Source organism: Rhopalosiphum maidis, chromosome 1 (assembly GCF_003676215.2).
Source record: "Rhopalosiphum maidis isolate BTI-1 chromosome 1, ASM367621v3, whole genome shotgun sequence".
NCBI classification, from domain to species: Eukaryota; Metazoa; Arthropoda; class Insecta; order Hemiptera; family Aphididae; genus Rhopalosiphum; species Rhopalosiphum maidis.
In genome coordinates, this window is record NC_040877.1 from 30,792,000 (window position 1) to 30,810,252 (window position 18,253).

General features: G+C 26.5%; 2 protein-coding genes across 2 annotated transcripts; both read right to left on the reverse strand.

Moving 5' to 3' along the window:
• Positions 1–242: 242 nt before the first annotated feature.
• Positions 243–8,341, reverse strand: LOC113549174 (F-box/LRR-repeat protein 6). The gene is made up of 8 exons (XM_026950355.1): positions 8,001–8,341; positions 5,067–6,398; positions 4,830–4,996; positions 4,596–4,765; positions 2,503–2,643; positions 1,524–1,911; positions 1,291–1,450; positions 243–1,222 (listed from the first exon to the last, which is right to left on the reverse strand). Exons 2-8 carry the CDS (start codon positions 6,287–6,289, stop codon positions 1,012–1,014), a joined length of 2,460 nt encoding a protein of 819 aa, XP_026806156.1. The 5' UTR covers positions 6,290–6,398; positions 8,001–8,341; the 3' UTR covers positions 243–1,011.
• Positions 8,342–14,148: 5,807 nt separating this feature from the next.
• LOC113553590 (AP-3 complex subunit mu-1) lies at positions 14,149–16,749 on the reverse strand. The gene is made up of 10 exons (XM_026956986.1): positions 16,455–16,749; positions 16,185–16,369; positions 15,999–16,111; positions 15,814–15,935; positions 15,564–15,723; positions 15,001–15,114; positions 14,715–14,900; positions 14,493–14,651; positions 14,386–14,436; positions 14,149–14,322 (listed from the first exon to the last, which is right to left on the reverse strand). Exons 1-10 carry the CDS (start codon positions 16,487–16,489, stop codon positions 14,188–14,190), a joined length of 1,260 nt encoding a protein of 419 aa, XP_026812787.1. The 5' UTR covers positions 16,490–16,749; the 3' UTR covers positions 14,149–14,187.
• Between the last annotated feature and the right edge of the window lie 1,504 nt (positions 16,750–18,253).

The window sequence follows — 18,253 nt, forward strand, 5'->3', positions numbered from 1 at the left end:
CAAGTATATATTCAACAAAATTAATAATTTAATTTTTATAAAATGTTGGAATATATTTCTTATTTACTAAAATTATTTATTTATTTAATTATAATTTTATTAAAAAACTGTTTTTACAATCAGTGGATCATCTCTGCAAATTTGTCAAAATAAAAATAAAATAGGTAGTATCTAAAAATATAAAAAAAGCTTTTAATTTAAATAAGTTTAAAAGAATTATGTATGTTTAACATTTTTTTCTAAGAAATATTTATTCAGTTAATTTTATGTTTAAAAACAGTTTATCTTCACAATAGAAATCAAATGATAAAATCATTATTAAAAAGTCAATATTTGAATGGCACATAATGTGTAATATATTTATGTGAACGACCCCAATTATTATATTTATGGTAAACCCAAATATAAATAAGTATTAGCTATTGATTTAACAATGAAGAAATAATACTGTTTGTATATGGTTGAGATAACTCACATAATCACTTAAAAGGACTTGATTTCTAAAACCAGACAAAGTACAAATCTACAAACAAATTTATTTATTCTTTGACAAAATAGGTTAGATAGCATCCAAAAGCCATACATTGTAATTGACTTATTTTTTTTAGAAATATATATAAAAACATGTAATCAACTTTATAATTATAATACATCTAATGGTTTTGAAATAAAATCTATAACATTAAATAAAATTACAGTGGACAAATCAACAAAAAAGGATATCAATATACGATAATATTACGTTTTGTTTAAATTTCTTCTTAGAGAAAAATAATATGAAAAATGTTATCTTTTTAATTTGTACTATTACTTAATATATCGGGCAGAATAATTAATAATAATATAAAAAAAAAAAAAATAATAATAATAATATTAAAGTAAATTTATAACTATCACATTGAACAACAATCTTTCAATTGTTTAAACATAACATGTAAAAAAGTAATAAAAAAAAATAATAAATAAATAAAAACAGTAAAAAAAGAAATGGAAGGTACCTTAATTTTAAATCTAGCCGCCTCCATCTTCAGATTCTTGAGATGAATCAGGTTTATTAAGCTGTGCTCGTAATTCAGTCAATGAGTGACCTTTGTATAGCCGTTTGATACCTCTAGGTAAGCCTCGGCAGGATGCTAAGTTCAAGGCGCTAAGACGGTGACAGTTATTTAATATAGCTTTTACTGGATCAAGACTAACAGAAGAACCAGTAAGATCCATTTTTCTAAAAATAAATAAATGTTCATGTATAAATTTATATTTTACAATTTAAAAACAAGTGATAAAAGGTACCTAAGCATAGATTTTTCTCCTTGTTCTGAAATTGCAAAAACAGCTGTGTCCAGAATTAAAGTGTTGATTGACCATGAGAGATCAATTTCTACAAGACTATGACTCCACTTTTTACATATAAGATCAAGACCAGAATCCGATACTCGAGTAACATAAGATCCTTAGTAAAAACAAATAAAAATTTACATAATAGAAAGAAACACAGCTAAATAATTAAATGAATAAAAATTTACCTGATAAATATAGATGAGTCAAATCCCATGCAGGTATCCTTACTAGACTTGAATCTGTTACTTTAGAACATCCTCTAACATCAAGCACATACAATTTATGTGATGTTTTTAATATCCTCTCAAGAGCTTGATCATCAATAAATGGTTGTCCAGAGACATTTAGATCATTAGAAATTGTGGCAACACTTAATTCTTCCAGAAGTGGAAAACCCGGAGATAAGGCTTGTTCATTTAATGGAACATTACTTAGACATAGTTGGCTAGTGGACATTCGTAATACACGCAATTTAGGACATCCTTCTTGTAAACGTTCAATATGAAGATGTCCTGTATTACCAACCATACGGACTTTAGTCAAATCCAACGATTGAAGATTTGGGCAGTGGGTCTGAAATAAGAAACCATGTACTAAATGTATAAACTTTCAATATTAATATGAAAAAGAAAATTCAATAAAAGTTGGTAAACAAAAAATTTTATTAGTGAGTTTAATTGTTTATAATATAAGAGAGCTTTGTACTTTTAAATTGGAACTATAGCTATTCAAAAAAAATTAATTAATTTTATTGTAAAAAACAATGGTTTTCAAACTATGAAATAGCCTTGGGAGATGCAAGCACTTAACAGGGAAGGTGCGAGATAAATATTGATATTGTATAACTGTACACTAATAAAAAAATGTTTCATTTATTCAAAGTAAACAAGATTAATTAATTTATTTTTGGGGATGCATGAATCAAAAAAATTTGGGAATCAATGATATTACAAATTCAAAACGATAATGACTATGAGAATTGCATAGAATAATATTCAAATAATATAATTTATTAGTCTTTGACAAGATCTTAGATACTACTATATTATTAAATATTTCTAATAATTTTTCAAACCTAATCTTTAAGAAGACCAATAAACTAGTAAGTTTAAATAAATAAATAACTGTGAAAAGCTATAAATCAAATACATTTAAAATACTTACAGCTAAAGAATTGACTAATTGAGTTATCCCCGAAAGACGATTATCGGCCAAATTTAAGTGTGTCAATCTTTGGCCCATATGTTTTGTCAGGAACATCAGAGAGTTTAAACAAACTCCACTTTTACCACTGCTATGTTGAGCCTAAATAAATGTATTAAAAAAGATTCAAAAATATATTAAACTCATGTCTAACAACACTACTTAGAACATTAAAAATAAAACAATATTTAATTTGTATTAATTCAAATCATAGTTTAATTAAAAATCTATGGTAGTTATAGAACCATTAACTATAACTAAAAATTAATTATATAAATATATTTTACACACACACAAATACAGGGTTTATGAATGGACCCTGAATTTAAAAACAACAATATAATATAGAAAAAAATATTGATAAAAAATGTTTTTGAAAAATGTCTCAACAAAACCACATTGCTCACTGGACCACGGCATGGTAATGACTAAACACCTTATGAATTTTCTAATCTAACAAGGTAAACTGCTCTAAATTAATTGATATGTTAACACATTAATAATTGTTTGAAATGTGGAAGTTCATTACGTCGCCCCTGTATTTCAATTAGATATATATTTAATCTTTTGATTATAAAATGTATCCGTTTACGTAGTGATATTATACATATAAATATAAAAATCTTTAAAAATAATATATAAAATGGATAATTTTTTTTATTGAGGCGGGGCGGATAAGGTAATTTAAACATGAAAACTTAATATAATATACTCTTACTGTATTTGCAATGAGTGAAATACTGAACTGATACACATGCATATTTTTAATTTAGATTTAATTATACATGTTCTGTTATAAATTGTGTATATTATATATATTGTAATATCAATGATAATGAATAATGATAAAAAAAAAACACATCATCATTATTATTATTTTTTAATTAAACACACACTCACTATAAAACTAACAAGTTTATGTATAAAACCTGTAGGTATCTCCCAAAAATTTTCAACTTTAAAGAAAAAAATGTTTGCTTTTAATATTATATTATTTGCCTTTTACTACAAATAAAAAAATTAATTAATAATATTATAAAATATTTAAAAACCATTAATTAAATTCTTAATTCTATACTCTGTGTCACAAGAGAATAATCATTTTTTGAGCATATTGACTGGCCGTTCCCATCAATAGCAAAGCCAAATTTCCCCTCACCTTGCTAGTCAATGATTCTCAAAGACAACATACAAACGTTTACGACTAACGTAAAGCACAACGTACACTCATACAGTTACAACATATTGTGACCATAATGTTCGATGAAGAACAACAGACTTCCCAACAGTAGGGGTTGTTAGTGGAAAATTCACAGAAATGGACAAACATCGGTTGACCGATTGATTATCCTATTTTTAGACTGAGTATATGTATTGTATTATAATTAATATGATATTAAAATATAATATGAACTAAAATTAATTTCATGTAAGAGGTCACCCAAATATATTGGCTCTATCTTATTACATTGAAAATTATGTGTTTACGATTCATTTTATTATTGTTTTAAAATTAGAGTAAATTTTGACTTATAATAAAATATGAAGGTAAGATTATTATTCAAGTTATTTCATAAAATTTTAATTAAGAAGCATATTATGAGTATTGTAAGATATTCATTTGTTCGTAAACTTTAAAATTTTTAGCATCAAAATTAAAACATTAATAAAATCATTTGAGATGATCTAACAATGATCTCTAAAAAAACCTTTTATTTTTAAAAGGCCACTTCACTCATAATTTTAAAATAAACATAGAAAAATGGATTACTGTAAAAGTAATATTTGTTATAATGTGCATTTGTATTACAGAAACAATACATGCAAGTGTATTTTCTTAAAAGAAAAATTATAAATTTCATTATAATTTTTAAAGATTCATTAAGTAGAAAATACACATATTAATTTCAAATAATATTTATAAATAAATATCAAACATAATTATTGGATAAAACACATACATTTATATATGTATACATGTATACATATTTTTTTAATTAAATATGTATACATGTATACATATTTTTTTAATTAAATATGATTAAATTTCTTACATTTATTCCTGATAAATCTATTCGTTCCAGTTTGTGACAATTGGTGATGATAAACCGAACATTATCCAAACTAAGACCTTCCCAACCTGTTAAACTCAATCCTCGTAGATCTAAACACGAGGTGCTAATTTTATCTAGTATTACAGGAATGCCAGTAAATTGCCAACCACCTAAAACATTTTAAAATAAATGTTATAACTAATCAGAATAATTAATTAAATTTAATGTATTTACCTAAATTGAGTTCCTGTACTCTGGCAAGTCTGTTTTCACAAAGCCATCTAAAATTGATATCATTTCTTATAGGATTTTTTGAAACCCATCGCCCTGCTAGATCAATATTAGTCCAAAGTAGTGGATCAGATGCAACTATACGCCAAAACCTACAAACCTGAGACACTCTGAAAAATAGAAATTTATCATAAGTTTAGATTAATTTGGCCAAAGTTTAAATAAATTATTTTTTTTTACCTGACAAGAAACGGAATGCATCCTTCATCTTTAGTTGCTAAACGAAAAATTTCAAATAGTATAGGTTCAGGTAATTGATAACCCCATACACTTTGTTCAGCTGGTTCATCACATTGCATTGTTTTACTTTCATCTACTTTCTTCCTACTTTTTCGTTTCTTTTTTTGAGGCATAGCAGTTAATGATATTTTTAATTTAATACCACCATTTTCAGCAATTTCACTATGATACATTGAGCCTGCAGGTGGTTTTTTGGGCTTAACTGGTTTGTCTTTGGGAGCTGAACGTCGTTTGCGAGGTTTTCCAGATTTAGTTAATGTAACACCTTTGATAGTTGTAGATTTCGGTACAAGTGTTGGTGGAATAATTAAAGTCTTAGTAACCTCTCCATTAGTAATAATTGGAGTAGGTTGAGGTTGTATGATTAAAGATTCTAAATCAACTCTAGGTGAACATACATCACTTGATACACTTTCAATTGATCGTGGATTTGTTTCTACAGATCGTTCACTACCAGTTCTTTGAGTGGTAGCAGGACTAATAACACTGTCACTTAAACTAGAATTTTCTCCATTACACATAGGTGATGCACTAAGAGCTCCAGCACCTGGACTGTCAGACACGCTAACAGGTGTAGGAAAACTAGCAATAGTTGGAGATATACCAGGAGAATACTGATCAGTTCTAATTTGTCTATTATTAAAATCAGGCAAGGTTGGTGGTCCTGTATTAACTGAAGGTATAAAGGTATCCACATGATTTGACATTGTGTTAGGATCAAAGCCAGGAAGTGGTAAGACCGAAGAACTTGTGTCCATTGAATTAAAGTTTGAAGTTAATGGTTGAGGGTTGTAATTAAAAGCCATAGGTGAAGGATTTGGTGTTAGTACAGTATAACCACCATAAGAATCATTCATAAAATTTGAATTATCCTTGTTAAAACCCTGACTCAGTAACTGATTTGAATCTAATCGGTTCCGATATACATCTTGAATCATGTTATTATTAGGATGCAACATGTTATTGTATGATAGTGGATCAAAATTTTGAACATGTAGTGGTGGATGATGAGTTGTTTTATCTTGATCCAATAAAAACTGTTTAAGACATTCATGATCTTGGTCTATTTCCAAATGGGAAAATAGAGATGGATCACTGATAAAACAATTATTACTATTATCCATTTCACTCGCCTTCAGCAATGGTATGTTAAAATTATCCATTTACATACAAAACTATGGGAAATAAATCCACAAAACCTCGTTGATCCATCAAGCAGAGAATCATTCAGGTAAATGATGTAATAGGCCTGCTATATTTGAGGCTAAATTCCTGAAAAATAAAATATAATAAGCATATTAATATCAAAACCCTAAAAATAAATAATCAATAAATGAATAAATATTATACCTAATAAAATGTTAGGTACACTTAAGAATTTGTTATTAGTTTAAATCAAGGTTTAAGTATATTAAAAATAAGTTAAATAACATAGTGAAAATATCCTTATAGCAGACACCTTAGAAACTTTAAAAATCGCCTGCTAATAAGAAATATTAACTTCTTTAATAATAGGTACAATTTGACAAAATATTATAATATAAACATTTAATATCTACCTATATTATTAAGTATTTATTTAAAAGTAATCTCAAACCCCAGAATCTACTTAAAATAAAATCATTTGTTTAACTGTCCAAACCTAATATAGGTGCATAGAGAGTTAATGCACCTATATCCATAATGGAAACTGATTTAAATATTACACAGTGATATTAAACATAATTGTCAAAATCAATATGATGATCTAAATGTTTAAGGTCTGCACATATCACTGTTAGCAGTAAAATTGAAGCCGAACACAATTTACTATTACAATGACAGAGTGCAGGTCTTTGGGTATTTCTGTTTGTGTTCATAAAAAGAAACAATATACAGTTATAAAATATATCATTTTAGTACAGCTGCCAGTCTTTTACTAATGTGATAAGAAAATCTTACAAAATGTGAAAACTGAAGAAAAACATTAGGAGAGGTGTATTTTAAAGAAGTTTAATTTAAAACATGTAGGTGACAAAATAAACTTGGTAGAAACGGCAAGCACACCAAATGATAATGTAAAAAAAATGATAAATGCAATTAAAAAGCAAGTTATTATAATAATATTATAAATATGTAGCATGACTTGATGTTCTTAGTTAAATTTAAATGCCCCCTCCCTACACACACACACACATTTTTGACAACACTTCTATGTTATTTATACTAATATTATATTAAATATTGATTACAGAGGGGATGTATGGGAAAGGAGAGGGAAGAAACCCAATTCCTCAAAGATATCAATCGCGCGATTATATCGATGAGACGACGGTACGAGTAGACAGGATATCCGATGAAAATACAGTTCGAAAGACGGAAATAGATGTGAGAATAGAAACATAAACCTCGGTAGTCATGAATCAACGGATACCCTAGCCAAGGGGTCGTTAACTAGTAATAATACGCCGTAAGTATACGACTACGACGGTCGACGGCAACCGTGGCGGGCCACCTATACCACGTTATCACTCACTTTCCTGTCCGTGACTGTTATCACGGGCCAGTAATATAGTATAACAATTATATACACTCACACATACACAAACACACACACACACACAATACGCATACAGCGTATTTAGGACATGATAATATCTCACGACTGAACTATAATATTGGATTTCCCTGACGTCTCGCGCAAAGGGCCTAACTTTAACATAAACTGGGTCATCGAATTAACGTCTGAGCCCGGTTCGTTATGACTTGTAACCCGTTGACGTTGACGACGTACGTGACAATAACTGGCGCCCCGTCGTCATACGTGTGCCCCTTTTAAAGTATCTGGAAAAAGAACACCAACGGCACCTCAAAAAACATCGTTGTACTACTCACCGATAATCGGCACACACAATGTGCGCTCCTTGTCACAAGTTTTTGCTATGATCATGTACAGGTGAAGGAGGTGGCGGCGACTGCGACGGCCGTGTACTGAGGCGGCGGTCGCTCTCTTAACGCCGTATATCGATCTAACGTGACGCGTTAACGACGGTCCTGTTTAGGCGCGTGTGAAACGCAAATGGTCGGAGACCGGCTGCAATGGACGTCATCGGCAGAACGGGGGATACACGGTAACGACGGACACCACGGGAGCAACAATTATCGCGAAACGCGTACCAGAACACAGATCTATACTGCTACGGAGTGCGGACGAACATCCACTGACCTTCGGTCGACGGCAGTAAGAAACAAACTAATGGGCTATTGTCAAAACGAAACGCTCATATGATTGGCTTAAAAATAAACTTTCCATTACAGTGTCGCCAACACGTTTTCCGGCTGCTGGCCACACCGTCAAACGAATCACCGCCGTAGACGCTTTTAACTCTTTAATCCTCAGACATCATTTTATTATTCAACATTCAGCAGTTGTTAGTCAGTACTTAGTAATCATCACCACTCACCATTCACTACTAACAGCTCTAACACTAACAAGACTAACCAGTAACTACTATAAAAAACCGTGACACTCGTCGACCATGTCAATATATCAAAATATATAGCCATTTTCACACACATTGACGTTTTCAAAATTCTAAAAAAAATTATTTTTCTAATTTCGCATATCCACGAAAGATCTCGTTATTAATATTGTTCATTAATTCATTATCATTTATCAATAATATATTAAAGTACCTATGCGGCTATGCCTACCTATTTAAAATAGCTCGCAGTTAAAATGTTTACAATGTGTACATATTATACACCTTTGAATAGACAAATTATTTATTAATATATACAAAAATATTGAACTTTAATTCTTATAATAAAACATTCATAAAACCTTAGAGATTATAAATCACGGTATAATATTTTGAATAAATAGTTGATCATAGTGGGTACGACGGATATACGTACATAATCATTCAATTTACTGCTTATAGGAGTCCTGGTCCTCGCCCCTCATGCATACGAATTGCAGTATGCTAAAAAATAAATATAAGTGGGATGCCTTTTCTTAGAGCATAGACGGACATAGGGGGGCTCAGCCCCCCAAGTATTTAAAAAAAAAATCGAATATAATATGTTATACTTCAATACTTATGTAGATGTGTATAGAAAAGGGGTGCGGGGTCACTTTACATTGGATTATTATATAGCCCCCCCCCTAGAAATTCAACTGAATGTTCGCCTATGTCTTAGAGGGGCTACCCGAATTACATGATGTATAATATTTTATTAAAACATTCATAAGATTTTTTTCTACGAATATAAATTATAAAGATAAATAGATTTCGTTTTGAAACCTTAAATCATTGATTATAAATACTATTATTTAAGTCCTAATATATATAATATATGTATATGTAAAAATGCGTAGTTTAAATTCAAATAATAGACGTCGGAAAATATTAAACAAAGAGGAATTTATAAGTACGGCAATGACTCTATTACAAAAATAAAGAATTTAGTAGAATAATATTTATAAAATATTAGCTTACATGGTATTGCCGATAATAAAATAAATAAAAATAAATAATATCAAATAGTTAATACGATATTATTACTCTATGTATTATACTAAGTATATATTAATACCAAAATAATGAAATATAATAAAATTGTTTAATACCTAATTTTATAATGAAAACATTTAAAATTTTAATATGAAATTAAAATATATAACATACTTATATAAATATACTTGTATAAATAATATGATAAGTAAAATTATACAGTGTATTTATGTACATGACAACATGAGAAATGGTATGCAATTCAAATGCAGCTTTATTTTACTGGATCCAGGGTCCTTATTACTTTATTTTATGTAAGCACATAGCTATAATCCTATAGATAACTGATAAGTTAGTAGGTACCGTATTTATGTTCAATCATTTTGTAGAATTTAATTAGATATTAGTGATATTACGGACCTTTTTATTTTTTTCAGACAGTAGGTAGGTATCTCAAATTATGCATACATTTTCCAGCAATAATTCAAGTAGGCACCTACTCCTATAAAAAACTTTTATTTCCCTACATGTTATGAATTATAATGGTTTAAATAGAAAAAACATTTTTGAATCGATATTAAAATTAATTAAAACAATTATTATTATGATACAAGTAAGTATGAGTATGATTAGGGCCCGGAAATTCATGCACTAAAAACTATCAAAATATGTGCTAAATAATATGCATTTAATTTTTTTTTTATGTTAAGTTTTTTTTGTTTTCTATAAGAATAATAATTATAATATTGGGGAAAATATACACAATTTTAATATAATATGATATGTTGTATTTACTTCAAGAAATAAAAATTACAATTGGAGATTTTGACAGGTTTTAATTACAAATTAACGGCGATTATCAGCCCGACCAAGCAATAACGACCTTTATTTTAAATGTTTTTAATTTTTTATTTTATATTGGCAACGTTTTTATAAGAACATATTTTTCAACTAAAACATTTTGAAATATACTTGGTCCGAAATTTTCATGAAATATTAATACACAATAATAAAAAAATTATAAATAACACAATTAAAATGCAATAAAATGCAGTAAAATGCAATCTTATTTTAAAAAATGCATATATTTTTTAAAAACCTGAAAAAATGCACACTAAAATTTCATTTTTAAACAATCAATTTTGATTCAAATTTTTAGCTCGTCCAGCAACTTTTTGATGCACTCAGTAAAAAGAACTTCGGGGCCCTAATTATGACGATTCTAAAAGAATTTAGTTATAAATTTACACAACGTATACTAGTATTTCTTTTTTAGTTTTAACGAATTAAGATAGCGAAAGTCACAATATGAGAAGATTTTATACAATTATAATTTATTGCAATAAAGGTATCATAGCGATTAGTAACATATTTATAATATATTAATAAAATCTAAAAGTTTCGAGCAAATATGCATTATTTAATACAGCTATTAAATTAAAATTGTCTGAATTTTCATATTTTAATAAATAACTCTATAAAACTTCAATTAAAATTAGGTAATATTATAATTCAATTAATCCGACTTTGATAGAGGTAAAGTAGATAAAAATGTTTTCAGTTTACACTTTATATTACATAATATTATTATTATTTTCAGGAGGGAGGTTAGGCGACAAGCCCACCTACATACATATTATTTTTCCAATTTTTTTTTTATAATTCTACAGATCCTGATATTACTATATTGTCTATAATTAATATATTATTAACACAAGGATGTTGAAATAAATATTGACCTAATAACTAACCGTTTTGTAAAAAACGACAATGTAAAACGATGTTTAGACTTTGTTATTCAATATATAAATATTGTATATTATTAAATAACAAATAAACAAAATCTAATTTCACATTGTCGCTTTATATATTTAAAAAAATAATCAATAATTTATTTATTACATTGCAGCAAGGCATATTTTAAGAATTTTTTACTAGGTGGCAGTATCACTATAAGCCATAAGAAAATAATTATAATAATTATGTGCCCCTCATACCACCTACTTTATATATTAAAATATGTTTTGTTGCATTGATTACCTATACTGTTATGGCATGTTTAAATTAAGAATAAAGTATATTATATTGTAATTGTATTTGTGTTGTAAAAAAATTGTTGCCCTTCTCCACAAATCTTTGCTTTGGATCCGTGCCTGATTATTTTAAAAACATCAATAATTCAATATTAAGATTCAATCGCCCTTTTTTGCTTACTATTCTTTGTCAACACCGATACACCATGCAGTCGATACAATCGACCTGCAATTCATCTGTTATAGGTACCGTTTTACGCTCGAATAACATTCAGGTATGTTATTAATATTATTTTAAGAATTTATATGTGAATGTGGCTTTTGACGTAAATTATATTATTATTAGAGGTGTAAGTTATAGTATGTATACTTAAAATCTAATAAACACAAATCTGCCGATTACACTACTTGTACTAGTAGTATTAGGTTAATAAACAATAAATTACATATTTAACCTTTCATCAAAAGATTTAGAAGTAGCTGAAGTTAAAGATATAATATGAGCTTTTCATACTATCGATAAGAATCATAATTTTTGTACTATGAATAGAAAATCAACACTAAATAAAATAATTTTTTGAACAGTTTCAACTATTATAAGAATTTAACAAATGTTTGCTTTTTTTCTATTTTTATTATGATTAAAAGATTATATAGTTATACATATATTGAATACTTGTTTTTAGATAATAAGCGGATAGACAATAATTGGTGTTTTTTAAATTCTGAGTAGAGTGATGAATGTATTGATTTTATAAAAGTTGTCGATAAAAGCTATGATTTTCAAAAATGGGGGTGATTTTGGATATCAAATTGGATCTAGTTTGTACTTTTGAGAGGTCAAGTTTAAAAATTCCTAGCACTTATTTATATAATAAATAATAACAAACAAATCATCAAGAAAACCATTCGTTTTACATAAAACCAATTTTCGATAAAATCAATTATTGTTTTTTGATTTAACTCAAAAAGGAATAACCTTACATAGGTACTTGAAACTTTCACCAAATATTAACCGTTTTTTATTTACGATAAAATTATCAAAATATTTTTACTATTTTTGAGCTATTCATAGACTTAAGAAGTTGTTTTAATATAAATGTAAATTAAGAGAAATAGATAAAGTAGAAATGTTTGAAAATTTAATACAAACCTATAGATATAGTAGCTATAAGTTGTTAATTTCTTAATTAAAAAATATCAAAATTCTATAGTCATAATATATTTTTTATAAGTGTTTAAATTTTGAAATTTGACAAATTTCATAAAATGCATAAAAATTAGTAAATTATTTTATAGTTAGAAATTCATAAAAAGTATTATTTTTATACATAAGATTTTAAATTTTAGTACAAGGTTCGTTATTAGTTCTTCAACTTATAAATGAAAAAAAAAAACTTTTAACGAAAAGCCAAAACAATTTTTTATCAGTATTTAAAGTTAAAATGTTTACGACATTCAGTATTCACCCGTCACATAATTACTTCTATTCCACCATTTGTTGATATACTATTGGTCAAAAAATTTTTGAAAATTTCACCAATGTATATATTAATATATTATCATTTTCATTATATGATCACATTTTTAATATTTTTAAACTCTTTTTGAGTTATTTATAGGCATGAATTTTTTTTATTTATTTTTTCAATAAAAAATTATTTGATGGGTTAAAATTCTTGAACATTTAATGCAAGATCCCACAAAATGTATTCTTATATCTGTAAAAATATGTATATTAAAAATACATAGGAACAATTTTTTTTATGCATTTAAAGTTAGAAATTTTTAAGTTATTACAGGTTTAAAAATGTTTTTGTTAATATTTTTACACAGTTATGCTTTAAGCTAAACAACTATTTGTTTAATTTTTATAGTGGGGATTTTTTTCCTAGTTAATGAATTCTTTTAATAGAATTTTATTAATATCAACTGCTAAGTCATATTATATTATATGCTCCTATTTTACACATTATAATTATTATAAATAATGTTGAAAACAAAAGTTAATTCTTTATTATTATTTTATTTTTTGTGTAATTTATTTAAACAATATTGTACAAGGGCCTCAAATGATTCAATGAGGAATTGTTGGCTCTTTTAAAGTATTAAATATGCATATGAAAATTAATCATATCATAATCATTATGGCTTAATTAAATGAAATTATATTATTTAAATTTAAATTTGCTTAAATAAGGAAAAATTATATATTTTAAAAATAATTTATTAAACAAAATAAACTAATGATACAGATTACATTTTTTCTTAATACTAATATGGATTTTTGATAGTTTTCTATTTACTAATTAGATATAAACAAAAAAAAAAAAATCAATATTTATAATATTTAACAGTTTAAAATAAAAATATATCAATAATATAACTACGATTTAATAATATTTATGTTATACAGATTATGAATGACAAAATAATATTATTTGTAAATATTTAATTTTTAAATATAAAAAATGTTTATATAATAATTTTTATTTTATATATAAATTACAATTTGTTAGATTAATGTAAATATTACATCCTCACTTGAAATTTTCCAGCTTTTGTAATATATTTTACACCTTTAAATGGTTTATATTTTTCACCATACATATCGAGACGGTTAACCTTTAGTCCAGATAATGCTAATTGATTGATAGTAAATTTCACCTATGAGTTTAACATTTGTAAATTAAAATTGATTATAATAAATGAAGTATAATTTATACGTACATTAATAACAGGGTTTGAATCTGTAACAACTGTGCTTACAGGCAGACTAATCTAAAATTAAAATTAAAATTAATATAATATTTAATAATTTTAGTAATAATCCTTACAGTTCCTTTTATATTTGGAAGTTTAGCAGTTTCTATTCGCCCAACCTCCCAAGTCAAAACTTTAGAAACAGGATCAAATGAATGTTTACCCTGGTTAGGAATAAGTGTACAGTTTAACACACTTTTAGGCAGAGGTACCTCTATGATGACATTTTCGATCTAGAAATTTTAATTAAATGTAAGAAAATGTGTATATTTTAATTATAATATACTTATACTGACTGTTCTTCCAAGTGTTTGTTTTGGCCCAACAGTTATATCAAGCCGACCACTACCAGTAGTTGTTTCCTTTAACGCAAGCATATGTCGTATATAAATTGGAATAGCAACTATTCCTTGTGAACCAATATGATATGACATTAATCGGAAATTACCATCCGGAGGTATAAATGATAAAATTCTTTCAGACTATTATAAAAAAAAAATATACATAAATATATCAAATATTCTTTTTTACTGACATGAATACAAGTATTATAAATTATAATGAATAATAGCTTTGATTTACCTCCCATCTTTTAAATCGGACACAAGGATGAAAGCTCACATCATCAAAAAGACGAGGGTTCATGAATGATAATGAAAGATCAGGCATCCCGGTAAGTTTTATGCTGCAATCAATCTTTAAAAAAAAAACCAAAGAGCTTACATATTAAATGTTTAAATTATATATTACATGTATTTTTATTATAAGTAAAATAATTTCTTGTAGAAGTACCTTTAAGATTCTTTAAACAACTTCATATTTTTAATATAAATGTCATTCAATTTAACGTTTTAGTAAAAAAATATAAAATAAATTGTATACATTGTATCAATAAAATTGATTTAAAAATATAGTTTATTTCATAAATTTATGAAGTGATACAGTTTTATATCAATTACTCTAATTAAATTAGTGAATTTTTATAATGAAAGTAGATAATACAATTTGTTGTATATCTATTTTAAACCTTTCTTTTTTTTTATAAATAAACATATTATATAAATAATTATTCTAGATATTTATTGTAAAAAAAAAAATGTTTTACCAATTATTTTCATATGTATTTAAAAATGAAAATATCTTACATATCCTTGAATTTCAGCAAATACAGTGGAACCACCTTTATCAATAATGGCATCTACTTCTTCTATTACATCAAAGTAAGCTTCATTATTAGTATATTTTACACCTGATCTTCTCCATGGAACATTAGATAATTGACCACTGGGTAATGTTGCACTTACACTGAAAACATTAATAAATAAAGGCACTTAAATTTTAAAATATTAACATAACATTAATATAAAAAAACATAGTTGGAGATGGAATCATTACTTAGATTTTCCTGTGACAGAATTGGCAATTGTTCGAAGAATGTTAGGAGGTTTAATAAGCTCTTTTAGAATATTTGACTCGGTAGCTAATGGAAAACCATTGTCTAACATTTCATCTAAAAGCTAAGAATAATAAATTAATATTTGATTAATTAATAGTGTTATAGTATGATATAAGAAACTTACTTCATAAACAACAACATAATTGTCTTTAACAATATTTTCAGAACATTCTGAAAAGTAATCCTCAAACGTATCAACTACTCTATGTAAGAATTCTATGACAAATAATGGTGGAACTGTAATTCAAGTAATGCAACTAATTAATTGATATAAAATAAAATATTATTATTGTATAACTGAGAAACTAACCTTCTGTCATACAAACAGCTACAAAATACAGACCACATCGATAGATACTAATCAAATAGTGATGTGGTGTAGCTATAACTGGGGGAATGTCTTCTGGATTGATAGCTTTTCGATGCTGGTCAAAAAAGTAATCACAAACTGATCGCGAAATAATACTTTTCCAGTGTTTTTCTATAAAAACATCGCTAGAAAATAAACCATTACTATAGTAGCAACTATGTATACATTTTTGTTTTTCAATATAAACCATTAGGTACGCAAAGCACTTACCAAGCAGAATTTATAATAAATAAACTATGAATCATGATTGAAAGAATAAATAAAATTATCACAAGTTAACAAATTTGTACTTAAGAATTAGAAAAAAAATTATGACTAAGAGTTAAATACAATTTGTGTATTAAATTAAGTATTTTAAAAGTCTTAAACAATATTTGATTATCAATACAGGATCATTACATAAACTATAGACTATGGATTTAACTACAGAGAGCACAAAATAGAATAAAGATTATAGATTTACTCAGAGAACCTGTTATTTTGTGTTATCTGATAATCATGGACTAGGATTAAAAAATATGATAAAAATCACGGTCTTCTAAAGACCATGATTAAAGTTATAAATGTTATTATCAATTTATCACATCACATTATTACTTGAAATCATAAACATATAATAGAATAGACCAGGAATGATGAAATTTATGAGGCGAACATGACTTTATAAAACTGCGGTTTTACCAAAGACATTATAATGCTGATAACACAGATAGTCGATAGATAAGATTATAATACATATTGTTTATTTATTATTATGGTTTGTTTTTTATGCTGAATTCTCATAATAATACGACCAGTAGTCCACGTTTTATAATTTTTTTGACTTATACACCAAGTACTTTTGACCACGTTTTTCTGTTTTTATTTCGTACAAATAAACACAATGATACAAAAATGTTGCATTTGCAAATCTCAAAGATCCAATGAGAACGATATCACATTACACAAGTATTAACTCAAATAATATATTTTTATTTTATTGTACATAAAATGCATAACGATATCCGTTATACACCTTTACACACTAGATCATTTAAATGTAATGTACATCAGTCTAGGGCTCGGACGTTGATGACCTTAATTTTTTTTTTAAATTACCTAAAAAAATGCAAGTGACATAAAAATGTCCTTAAAAAATTACCTATTTTTTTTTAAAATATTTGTTTTAAATTAATAAAAATATATTTTTTTTCTATTTTAATATAAAATTATATATACATTTATCAAAGCTTACAAATTACTCAAAATATGACAAAAAATGTCCAGTTTTACCAGTTTAATAGGTACATGCAAAATAGATATAGCATATATATATATATGTCTATGATCGAGATATCATCATAGATATGGCTGTGCCATCATAGATATGTTCTATAATATCACGAGATCCTAAAGGAAAGTTTTTATAAATCCCACATTACAATATTGAATGATATTCAACATCAACATTGCCATTATTGGTGATGGGATATAACATGACATCACCATTTTGATTTAATTGATCAATAGCTTTTCTTAAAAAGTTAGAACAAACTATTGCCATCATCTTTAAGTCTAAGAATCTGATATCTATTCTCTAATATTTTCAGAAAATAAAATATTCAAAAATTGTACTTCCATAGGCGTAAATTGAGGGGGACTTAGCCCCCCTACATTTTTTCAATTTTTTTCAATAAATTTATGGTTATTTATTAGAGTATAAATTATAAAATGTAAAACATAATTCCTAATCAGGATATCCAATAGGTATGTATTATGTGAACATTTAAGCTTCATGTATGAATTTTGTATAGTAAATTTGTAATAAAATTAAAATGATTGAGCTATAGCCTATACATTAATATTTTCTAACGACAAATAGTCGAAAACGATAAAAAGTTATATATATTACGCTGCTTAATAAATAATTTTGAAGTAAGAAAAGTAGTCACCCCCTACGACCACTATCCCCAGTCACAGTTGTTATAAATCTAGGCAGTCGATCGTGTTATGATTTCACATCATCATTC

What these genes read in the sequence shown, in the direction of transcription:
- LOC113549174 (XM_026950355.1), bottom strand. Translation starts at nt 6,289, where the DNA reads ATGGATAATTTTAACATACCATTGCTGAAGGCGAGTGAAATGGATAAT. An exon ending in TGCATTCCGTTTCTTGTCAG is followed by an intron (nt 4,997 to 5,066) that starts GTAAAAAAAAAT and finishes TCTATTTTTCAG; the next exon opens with AGTGTCTCAGGTTTGTAGGT. An exon ending in GACTCATCTATATTTATCAG is followed by an intron (nt 1,451 to 1,523) that starts GTAAATTTTTAT and finishes GTTTTTACTAAG; the next exon opens with GATCTTATGTTACTCGAGTA.
- LOC113553590 (XM_026956986.1), bottom strand. Translation starts at nt 16,489, where the DNA reads ATGATTCATAGTTTATTTATTATAAATTCTGCTTG. An exon ending in TCCGATTTAAAAGATGGGAG is followed by an intron (nt 14,901 to 15,000) that starts GTAAATCAAAGC and finishes TTTTTATAATAG; the next exon opens with TCTGAAAGAATTTTATCATT. An exon ending in TTCCAAATATAAAAGGAACT is followed by an intron (nt 14,437 to 14,492) that starts GTAAGGATTATT and finishes TTTTAATTTTAG; the next exon opens with ATTAGTCTGCCTGTAAGCAC.